General features: G+C 37.0%; 1 protein-coding gene across 1 annotated transcript in view; it reads right to left on the bottom strand.

The window, feature by feature from the left end:
• The window catches only part of LOC106913819 (uncharacterized), a 28,244-nt gene extending 21,903 nt beyond the window's left edge, over window positions 1-6,341 (bottom strand). The window contains exons 1-2 of the mRNA XM_088008575.1: window positions 6,136-6,341; window positions 1,142-1,195 (exon numbers count right to left, since the gene is read on the bottom strand). Coding sequence (XP_087864701.1) covers window positions 1,142-1,160 — 19 coding nt within the window. The 5' untranslated portion in view covers window positions 1,161-1,195; window positions 6,136-6,341. The remainder of the gene's footprint in view (window positions 1-1,141; window positions 1,196-6,135) is intronic.
• Between the last annotated feature and the right edge of the window lie 6,105 nt (window positions 6,342-12,446).

The following is a 12,446-nucleotide window of genomic DNA, read 5'->3' as shown; positions in this document are numbered from 1 at the left end:
CATTCAATAATTTCTTGTGGTAAACATTCATAAAACATTTGATTCAATGACGACACTGGCAAGGAAGCCTTGTCGTCATTTCAGAATTACGAGTATTAAGCTTAGTGATTAAGTCATCAACTAAAAGTCCTTTTGCTGATACAGATCTTATGTGTAGCAGAGCCAGTTTAAGGGACTTGGTGGTAGATAATTCTGCAATTTGAGGTTGCTTTAGATGGGATAAATCTCAGGTTTGAATTTGGTCCATTGCATTTAATTTCTCTGTGTTCTGTTATTAATATGGACAGGGATTCTCCTGTATTGTACAGCTGGGTGGGCAGATGCATTCTGGAGGAAGACAGGTGAATAACTAATGACTGGTTTCCCATCTCAGATTTCAGATATGCGGAGTGGATGTGGTCCTGGGGAACCAGAGCCAGGTGGTGCTGATGCAGTATAATCTGCTTTTTGGCTACTCAGAAGAGAAATACCTAGTGATGCATGATGGTCCATGTTCTTACTGAAGCTAAGAAATGTTTGTCCAGGTGACAACCATTCTAATGAGCTGTCTTAAGGGGTTTGGGAAATACTGACACATAAGTTACTCTTATGTAATGCAAGTGCCTTGTACATTCACACCTCTTTATCTCTATACAGAGTCCTTCAAATCTAGTTTAAATGTTAAAACCATTCAAATTATATCTGCTCTTGAAAGACTACAACCATCCAGCACCAATTTAATTTTGGCATTCTAATTTACGTGTCCTATAATACCATTTATGTTTTACTCATTTTTAGAGAGAATGGCACAGGAGGCGAAGGAACCAGGAAATAAACCTAAAACTAAAGAGTAACTAAACATAAGAAATAAACAAACTAGAGTCACTAGGAAGAACTGAACTACAGAACAATAGAAACAAGACTGACCTAATCAAAGAAAGGGACTAAGAAACACAGAATAAACTAACTCAAAGCAACACTTTGAGATCCTGACAGCTCACACAAAGTCTTCAAACTGACTTCAATGTCCTGCAGACTAAATTTTTGCATTTTGCATCTGCTTTTCCAGGTAAATGCATCTGAATCCAAAGCTTTGTATTTGAATTCAGATACAAGTACAAAAAACCTTGCCAAAACATGCTGTTTGTTCAAGTTGACTCACCAAACGTCCCTGTTGCCATGTTGTCACCAATTCAGGATTTCACTCAGAAATCACCTAAAACACAGATTTGTAGAGGAATTACAAAAAAACACGATAACATTAAATTGCATCTTTGTTGCAAAAAACAGACTGTATGACGGTAATAACTATGGTCAATGGAAAAGACAGCAGAACTTTCTACTGTATAATAATAACATTTTATTATGAACATCATAAGAAGAGCCTGGTTTCACTCAGTTCCAACATCTTTTTTAATTCTAACTTCAATCATATAAAAATAACCTAGAGCAAATTCAATCAGCTCTGTAAAAGGTTTTTGGTCTGCTGTTGTTGGAGAAAGTTAAGGTTTCATTTCAGAGTTATATGAAGTCCATCATTCTGGAGAGAGAAAGATTATTCCCAAAATAATAAAGGAAAACATCTCAGACTGTTTCTGTCACAATGTCCTACTTTATTAATAAGCCTCAGCGCTTTTTTTGGCAACTTAACTAAAATATCAATGGTTGTTTTACTTGCATTTCCCCAAATAAGGCAAAACCAAAGATGAATATATAATATGCAGGCCTTTAACATTTATTAAATCTTTTATTTTAAACAATATTCAAATAGTTTTTGCAACTTTATTTCTAATATATTCAATATGAGGCTTCCAACTAAGTTTATTGTCTATAATACAAAAGAGGAACCGGGTAAGGGAGAAGGATGACCAGAGGTAACAGGATCGAACCAGCAAACAGTGTGAACATGCTGATCCCAGTTGGATGTGGTCTGGTTTTCATGGGATATCAGCTGCAGGTCACAGGTTGAAGGAGCACTTGTTTAGGTTTATCCACCCTAAGGTCATATGGATATCAGTGATGAATGCTGCTGTTGTTCCCATCTGGTGGACTGTCTTGACTGTTGCCAACTCTTCAAAAGTTGCTATTGGATATTTTAAGCCACTAGATGATTTCATTGCCTAATTTGCATATTTGGTAATGTTTGATCCAGGAAGTAAGACAAGAACAAAAGTGATTAAAAATATATTTTGTTTATATTTGAATGTGCAAAAGAGAAGAGCCAGGTAGAGTCTAGATGTGTTTCACTTATTGGTGTGAAACTGTGGAATGAATTGAATGATGATTTTAAATTATGTCCTTTCTTAGTGAGCTTTAAAAGAGCCTCAGAATGTAAAATGGTAAAATCTTATGCTGTTATGTAGATGTATATATGTACTGTGTAATGTTTGTAAAAATGTATATGTGTGTATACATATGTGTTTGTATGTACATCTGTATTGACAGAAGATATCTTTTATGATGGTAAGCTGCTAAGAATACAATCACAATCTAATGTGCTGGGCCTTCATGGTGCTAAATTACCATCACAACATTAAACACTGCTTCTGAGCAAATGCTTTATCCAGACTAGGGCTTATACAGTTTGCTTGTTGGAACTCTTTTCTTGTTCCGTAACCTTCTGGTTTAGGTTTTAAGGGTGGAAGTGTTACAGCCAGTGGTCTTGTATGTTTTTCTTTCTTTCCCTTTTGCCTTTTCTGTATAGTTACAGCTTCCTGTCAGTTGACTCCATTGTGGGAACAACAGAGCTGATTGGCTCATCCCTTGATGGCTCCCCCAATCCCTGAAGAGGCCTCCCTATTTAAACCTCCACTTTGTAACTGAAGATGCTTCTGTTTCTTTGCTTCATCATCTTTGCTGGTGGTTTTTGATAGCTTTGACTTGCTGAGGCCATAAGCGTAAGTCCCAGGAGGGTTGAGGGTGGAGAGGGAGCGGGGAGCGGGGGGGAAGAGGGGCGGAACCCCCCCCCCCAATCTTGGAAAAATCTAGAATTGTCTCCCCCCAAAAAATCAATAGAAATAAAGAACAAAGTAAATCTGTCATTCATCTAAGAAAAAAAAAAGTATGTCCCCCCCCCAACTATTGTTAGATCAATGGTTAAGTCCAAAGTGTAGGAGGAGCAACAGCTGCTGAATGGCACAGGCTCCTTTAGAACCATAGACATAATATAAGGATAGACGCCTCATGGACCGCTCTCGTCTATTGGAGCTGACGAGATTTAGGGCGGCCATCTTGGAGCGGTCCACCACTCCACTCAGCGTTATGTGTTTAGCAGCACAATGACGTATCAGCGGATTTAATCGATCATAACACGCTGAATAGTTATCACATTGTCACGTATTTAAATTTTAGGCATACAACCATTAAAACTGCATGGATAGGAACGTATAGTTTAGCATATTTAAATAATTTTGGTGGAATACAATATTTTAAAGTATGACATGTTTTGCAAGATACAACCAAAGATGCAATTTATTCACACACACATTATGTATATATTCAGATAATCTAATATATATATATATATATATATATATATATACATGTATATATATATATATATATATGTATATATATATATATATATATATATATATATATATATATATATATATATATATATATATATATATATATATATTAGACACATACACACATACTTATTTGTTGTGACAACAATATTTACATGTTTATTACATTTTTACACAATAGCCTTGAAATAGGACAGTTCTGCAGAGCTTTTTTCTGGTGCTGCCTTTCTGCAAACCATCCTCATCTCTTTATCTTTTGGAAACCTTTAAAACAAAAACGTGATATCTGGGAGTGTGTGCACAAAAAACATTGTCCGAATGAGGTCCATGTTATTTTATTCATATACTGTCATTTAGTGAGTTCATTGAAGTTATTTTGTACTGGCTGATCTGCTCATAACGGTTATAACAAAGCAAAAATAAAAAGGCAACGGTTGAAACTAAGATCCTTGTTGCCTTCTTAAGCTGAGCATTCAGAAAAATGTTGCACTCACTATTTTTGATCTTCATATTTCAAAGAACATAAAACTCCAAATTTGATTAAAATTTGTTGATAATGATAATTAACCAAAGCTACTGAAATTGTGAGTAGGCCTGTTTGAAACATATTCCTGTCATCAAATCTCCGGCTGAAGACCGATAGCTAACATTTGCTGTCATTTCGCTGGTGGGCATAAATACAATACAGTAATATTACATTCACAACATACTAACAATAATATGTCATTCTTACTTGTGAAAAGTTATCCCCCGGTCCCTGACATCAACAGTTCGTAGATTTAAACACGAATAAGCCGAGCAGAACTGAGGCATCTTCTGCTGTTTTGGTTCAGCAAAGTACGAGGGTGTACCGCTCCAAGATGGCCGCCGTATTTCCTGCACCGGAGCGGCCAATGCGGCGTCTACCCTTATATTATGTCTATGGTTAGAGCTACTGAAGAGGAGCTAGCTGTTAGCTGTGGCTCTGTGTAATGGAAAATTTTATAATGTGCTCTTCACCCCTTTTGTGCTTTAGATTGTGTCCGACAATGAGATCATTGATCCTGGAGACTGTTACTTCCCCAACCCAAGACGTATCTGCCCTCTTTAGCATGAAAGAACAGCCCCCTGTCCTTAACAATAGACAAATAGACCATCTGGCTTGAGCTCCATGGAATCCCTGATGCATAACAATCAGGGATTCACACCTATTGTCCAATCAAGAAATGCATTAAAACCTTGCAAGGTGAGAACAGAAATACAGAGTCAAGGAGTCTGTCATGTCTTCTCTGACTGTTGGGTTCCAGGTTATGGGGATTAGTTGGGTTTCCTTTTCAGTTCTTCGCCACTCCACCAGAGGGAGCCATTGGATCACTCTGCTGGGGAGGGCGTGCCTGCAGGCTCTCTACTACCTGCACCTGAGAGGAATCATCATCCAGAGGAGTATATGAGCAGCAGACAGCCAACACTTTGCCAGAGTGTTTGCCAGTTTTTGGTAGTCTAGCTCCACAGTGGGTTTGTTCTAAAGATCTCTTGTGTTTTGCTCAGAGTTTATTCAGGCTCTCACCATATTCTTGTGAATCTCCTTCAGGAATCCTTCAAGGCCCTTGGGGTTGGTTTCCTCTAGTCTACCGGTCCTGAAAGAAACCGTTCCGTGACGCCTCTGCTGTCTGCTTTGCTGCTCCTCTGCGGTGACATATCTGACCTGCCCACCCTCCTACGTCTGGTCCATCTCCAGCCAGCCTACGTCAGCTCTCTCCCCAATCTGGAACCACGTACCTCCACCCATCATCCTCTGTTTTTCAAGTAAGAACAGAGCTCTCGGCCATTAATTATCTCCTTTTTCCACCCCCTGTGAAGCCATCTAACCTCTCTTCCCTTGTGTGCAGATGCACCTGGACTCCGACCCGCGGATCCTCCTAGCCGTGTTTCATTGTTTGATTTTGTATTGTTGCAATAAATATCCTCTTTTACATCCATCTGAGTGTTTCTGCATGTGGGCAAAAACCATTAGACCCATCATGACACTGACCAACAGTGGATCTGTTGGTCAGAGCAGAGAACCTTTCAAATCTGGCTGAGTCGGGTCAAAACAAATGTGTAACGTGGCAGATATCAATATCAATAAAACCCAGTTTTTACCATGTAAGGTTTTACTTTAAGTTTATGACTCTGTTCAAAAGCACAAAACCAGTTTAACAAGAAAGTTCAGATGGAGAAGGAAGTAACTGATAAAAAGAAACAATAAACCTGATCAGATTACTGCTTCATTATATTGTTGAGTTCATTTAATTTAAATACTTTTTCTGAAGGCTAAATCACATCTCGCATTAAATAAATCTTTCAAAGAGACTGATTTGCTTATGTAAATATCAACATTATGGACAAATTGTGTTTCATAAAACTAAAACATGAAAACTTGTTTGGTTTGAAAGTGTCTAAAATCTGTTCTCTGAAGGGAATAAAAACATAAAACCTGAATCAGATTGGCTGATTTTGACAGGAACATAACTCCTGTATTTCATTCTTTTCAAGTATTGATATTTGTCATGGGAACTTTGAAAATCAGGTCATAATATTCACATCAACATTTCTAGAGGTAAATATTTTAAAATGTCTGAGAATCATTTGGTTTAATTTGACTCACCTACTGAAGCTCAGTGACGTCACAGTGAAGTTTGGATGGAAGGAAAAAATCCTTTCAAATCAGAACCAGATGTTTCCCATCGACTAAAAAATCATAGAAAAGTAAAACTCAAGTTAATCTTTAGTAGTTAAACCTCTGCTGCTGTTTTCAGAGCTGCTGCCTTTCAGACGTTTGTCTGATGAAATTCCTGCTCTGGGTGTTTCTCTGACATGATCTTCCTCATTCCAGCAGCAATTGAAGTTTTTACTGAGACTTCCTTAAAGAAAACCTGCAGAGTTCAAACTGAACCAGACCAACAAGATTCACACAGAAAAACAAATTAAACTAATCCAGCCAGACTTTTTTCCTCCATTCAGTCGGTTCTGATCAGGAACCAGCAGGAAAATCACTGCAGGTGTTTTCTGGAGGTCAGGTGGAAATCCTGGAGAGGTTGGCTTATATGAACAAAGAACAATCTGTTCCTGCATTCAGGATGACACAGAATCACCAATAAACCAAGAAAACACACTGAAGTGCTGGAGGAAACCTAAATAACAGCAGAGAATCACAGAGAGAACAAACTCCACGTTTAAAGACGTCTGAACTCTGAGAGAAGAGACTCAAATGTTGATCCAGATCTTTTTAAACCCATTTAGTTGTGTATGTGTAGAACATGTTGCAATAAACAATATATCTGCATAATGAGAACTGTTTTATATGAAACTCTAGGAAACATCCATCAGATTCAGTTTTACCAGAGTTCTGTCACTTTAAAGTTAAATAATCTGATCTGTGCAGTAAAATCAAAGTAATAAAATCTTCCCTCATCTACAGATGTGACCAGACTGACCCAAATCATTCTGTTTTTATTAATACAGGCTGCTGCCATCTGGTCACAGATATACATTGAGAAAGTCCAAATCAGAGAAATGTGTCCATTTGTCCCAGTCAGAAATACTTTCAATCTATTTGAACTGATCTAGGAACTGACACAACTTTAGTTAGAATATTTTCTATTTAATTTGAGTTATTTTTTTCCTGCAGCTTCTTTCACCTCCAACTAATCTCACTTTGAGACATTTTCTTCAGCTCAAACTGTGAAACTGTGACTCCAGTTTCTTCCAGTCTAACGAGCAGCAGCAGGTCCAGCAGCTTCCTTCAGTCCAACCGGATCATCAACCGTCTTTAGTTCACAGAAACAGTGAACTGATCCCAGAACAGTCTCTGTTGCTTCATCTATCACTGGTTTAACGCTGTGGCTGATCAGGGAGATAATCTGCTGAAAATGTAAAATATTTATCATGTGGAAATGTTTGTAAAACAGTGAACTGGAGAAATAAACTTTACTTTTCATGCAGTATTTTAAGGTCTGTTCCTTTTCTCTCTGTTTCATATATTTCATCTTCCTCATCAGTTTCTCTGTGAATCATCGTCTGAATGGATCCAACATTAATAAAACTCTGAAAAAGTTTCTGTTTAATAGTTTTTAGGGTTTTGCTTTATGGAGGCGTGTTAATAATCAGCAGTTGAGCCCGTCTGACAGGACGCAGTTATCAGACTAAGAATCAGTCCTGAGGCAATCCGCCATGAACAGGTAGCAGTCTGTAACGCAGCGGTCTGTGGTTCCATTTCCAACTGCATGTCCTCCACTTCTCTCTGTTGAGCCACAAACACTGTAAAAAATAATCAGTCCAACACCTTTATTCTAATTCACAGTTTATTATTCTGCTTTCCTCATTCAGTCACATTATGAGTTCAGAAAGGAAAACAGCAGCATGGCAACCAGAGGAAAGAGAATAAAAATAATATAATCACCTAAAACTACAGGCACTACAGAGAAACATTGACATTATTTTACATTATATTTTCATCATCACTGATGTTGCAGTAATGTAATAATACAAGCATCTGAATCGGAAGTGTAATTAAACAATAAAACTGTACATGATGTTCACTGTTAGAAACCCTGAATTCAGTCTGACATTAAAATTCTGATTATTTGATTAGAAAAAGTTGATTCTGCTGCAGGAACCAGTTTCTGTTAAAACGTCTTCATAATGACAGATTCATGCAGAGCTGGAAACGACACCAGGAACAGAGTTCAGATTGTATTTTCTTTTAAAAAATCATAACAAAAACCTGAATAATAGATATTAAATGTTTCTGGTGAAATGATTTATTATCCAAGTCAGAGGAGCAAAGAGTAATTATGAATAATCTTTAGCTTGGTAAGTAATTTGGTACTCAGACTTAAAATACATGCCAAAAATCATTCAGGGGTTAATAGATGTTTAAACTAGAAATAAATATTAGAACCAAGTTTGAGCCAAGATGAAGTTTAAAATTAAATAAATAAATAAAATAATAGTGATATGAGCTAGACTTAAAATCACAAAATGACATTTTTATTATGTTTTACATTTGGCAAAATCTTGAGCTCAGATTATATTGAGGGAAACATAATTTTGTATTATTTCAAGGTAAAATAAATTGGTGTTTAGTTCTGCCAACACAATTTAAATAACTATTTCATCTTATTTTTATTTAATTATTTTTCACCCACAAAAAAATGTTTTTGCACATTACTGCAAGATCACAAAAAATGTTAATTAGATTAGGATGTAAATAAGTTTGGTTTATTTATAATTGTTTGGTTATCTTTCGTTTTTTGAATGTTAATTAATGTGTTATAAAGTCAGAGTTCTTCAAGACCAAACAGTTTTTCTTGTAAGCTTATAACATAATTATTATTAAAATAATAATAATAATTATTATTATCATAATAATTATAATTATTATAATAATTATAATTATATATATATATATATATATATATATATATATATATATATATATATATATATATAATATATATAATATATATAATCATTATTATATAATATATAATAATATATATAATATATATTATTATATATAATATATTATATAATAATATAATATATATATTATATTATTATAATATAATAAAACTATTATTATTATTATTATTATTATTATTATTATAACATTTAAGCGACTGTGGCTGTGTGGGTAGAGTGGTCGTCTTGCTCTCTGAAGGCTGTAGGTTCGGCTCCAACTTCCTCCTGCTTCATGTCGATGTGCCCCAGGGCATTTAACCCCAAACTGTCTACCGATCTGCGTATCGGTGTGTAAATGTGTGAATGTGACTCTATATCTCTATGTGCGTTCAGTCCTTATACCATTTATTTTACCAGATTTGTCCCATTGAGATCTAAATATATCTCTTACAGGATTGTAATGAAGAGAGCTTCATTACTGGGACTATTTGTATTTAAGTCACTGTTTAGCACTTTAAAAACACTTTTTGCACTTTATTAACAAGCACTTTATTTAGCACTTCACTTTAAGCAGAGATCTGCACATAAATAACAATTTGCACACGAGAAGTTTTAACTGTATTAATGGAGTATTCTTAGTGATTAGCATGTAGCCTGTTGTTCTGTGGTCTGCACAGCTGCTCCTCATTGAAGTGAGGTATTTGCCTGTGAAGGGAGGATAACTGTTATGCAGAGCAAAGAGCTACTGGTGGGTAAAACTGAGCAAATGTTTGTGCATAATCTGTAAAGTGTGGAGTGCTGATGAGAAGTGACTCACCTGTCCTTTCTGTCTCCAGGGTGTTTGGACAAAAACTACCCCAACGGTCCAGACATTATTTATAGGTTCTGTTGGAGGCCACTGAAACCGTTTATGGGTTTTTGTGGTGTTTCATTATGGTGTAACGATAAAACATAAAATGTTTATAAAAAAGTGGAAATGTTTGTATTTAGTAAAAGGTATTTTCTTTAAATAGGTGAATTTTGGTAAACTGGTAGACCTTGTGATTTAAAAGATGTTTTGGTCCATCACAGCTGGGACTATTTAACCCTGCAGTTTCACCTGTGAAATGTTTTGTTGATGAATAAACTCCTGCTGTTTCCACCTGACTCTGCCTCAACTATTCTTCCTCACTGTAAAATCCAGCTGCAAAAGGCTGCCTTGTTACAAGGATCGACCTGGGAAAAGCTGCAGCACACAGAGGAAGGAGTCACTCAGCTCCAACATAATCACAATAAACACAGACATAATGAAACATATATAAATGAGTGAAGTAGAACAGATTTTAGATTCATTTTTGTGTTGTTTGGAAGGAAACAGAAAGTATAAACTAACTGAGAGGAGAGGATGTGATTGTTAAAGTCCAGTAAATTTTCTGCTGGGTTCGGTCAGTGAATTCAGGTCAGTAGACTGGAAACGAAGCAGGTGGTGAAATGTGTCTATATGAGGTCAAAGGTGAGAATTAAGAGACCAAGAGGAACTCTGCACATTTAACAAATATAATATGACTCTCAGAACAAAAACAAAGTGAAGTAGATTAAAACTAAACTTGAACTGGAACATTGTTGGGATATTTTGGCTCAGATGAGATTTTCTCTGAACCTCGGCTCACCTGCTGACCGTCTGCTCTGTTTTCTGCTCAGTTCAGCTTTAGAGGTGAATTTATTCCACTGTTACTGTAGAACAGAGATCTGCTCAAATATTAGACATTCATTCCTTTCCTTTTATTTCATTAAATCTGAGATCATGAATATACTGAGCAACTGAACCCATTTAGTCTCCATGACAACGACTGGTTGGTCCAGTTCTAGTTTGTTCAGTTTCTTGTTGTTCTTTCTTCATCAGAACTGAACCAACCTGAAGTTTTAGGCCCCGAGTACATGACAAAGATCAATGAAAATGGAATCTTTGTTTCGTTTCTATTAACACGTTTACATGAAGACTTTCTAATTACAATCTTTGTTTACACAGAAACAGCATAAATCAAAAAGGTGTAATGCCCCTGCCACGCCACTAGTTGGTGCTAGGCTTGGATAAACGAAAGTTTTCCCTCATCATCGGCTACATTGTTTACAAAGTGATCCCACCACTGACTTGTTCTCCCAGGTCGCCTCCTCGATGTGTTTCTTCACCGCGTACATCCGCTAATTAACCGAGTGGAGCTGAATGAGATTTAACTACAAAGGTATAAAATGAGCACCGTGTTGGTGAGCTGCAGTTAGATTTATAAGAGTCAGAAGCTCAAATACTACTCTGGTATCTGGCATTTTCTGTAGTTTTTTCTGTGGATTGTAGAGAGCCAATGTGCCAAATGTGTCATACTAGCATGAGTTGAGGATTCTCTGGAAGAAAAGATCCATTTATTCTGTTTACAAGACACCGGTACGTTTCAGAAACATCGCACTCTGGAACCCCTTCTCAATCTGTGCCGTTGTCAGAGAAAACATTCGCCATTTTCGTGTAAATGTACAGTACAAATACAACGAAACTCTTCCATTTTCACCTGAAATTGTTGTCATGTAAACGGGGCCTTAGTTTCCAGATCAGAAAAGATCTGAAACCAGTAAATTCTAAAACAAAACAATCATTTATTTTATGAAGCTCAAAATACATTTTATTTTGTTCAGCTTTCTTCAAGCAGCCTGACATCGATGCTGTTCTGCAGCCGAATGAGACGCTGCTCAGATCAATCTGAGGATTTGAGTTTTCTGTGTTTATTTCGTTCCTGTGTCGTCTTGTCCTCCTCTTGATTGATCTCAGCCGTTTCCCCTGATTACCTTCCTGTGTTTTTATCCCACCTCTGTCTGTGTTTCCCTGCTGGGTCCCAAATGCCATATCATTTGTCTGATGTCCATTCGTGTTTTACCTCCTGGCCTATGGAAGTAAATATGCGTTTAGCTCAAGGTTGATCCGATTTATGAACGCTATCGGATCAACCTTGAGCTAAACGCCGCTTACTCCCCGGAGCTCGAATATCGAATATCCAACTTGAAACTAACTTCACTGCGGTCATTAGCGGTAGCATCTCCCGGAAAATTACGACTTTACTAAGACTGCCTGTCTCGGTCTCACCTAAGACAGCATACAAACAAAACCCGGAAAGTCGCCATCCATCAGTTATCTTAAAAGATTCTAGACTTGGCGCAAGTGGTATTTCTTTTTGAAATAAAACACAGGAACATTGGGTGTGGGACATCCAAGAGAAGGAGAAGGGGGGAGGGACTGGGGGTCTCTAGCGAGAACTAATATGCTAGCATTACATGGTGTAAGATTAACAACGGCCCAAACCCGTGTTTTAAATCAAGTTTTAAGATAATGTATCAAACCTCATGGGCAAAATAAAATATACCACAGAAATATGAAAGCATAGACTCACCGTTGGGGTTGGGTTTGCGTTCGCCTCCATGGTCGCTAGCCTCGGTGATGCTGGTATTTCTTCACCATGACACCTGCGTCATGTGATTGGCTGGGTGTTG

Source organism: Poecilia mexicana, unplaced genomic scaffold, assembly GCF_051168715.1.
Source record: "Poecilia mexicana isolate PSO_F unplaced genomic scaffold, ASM5116871v1 scaffold_9, whole genome shotgun sequence".
NCBI lineage: Eukaryota > Metazoa > Chordata > Actinopteri > Cyprinodontiformes > Poeciliidae > Poecilia > Poecilia mexicana.
The sequence above is the reverse complement of the archived record's forward strand: the minus strand, read 5'-3'. Positions and strand labels throughout refer to the sequence as shown.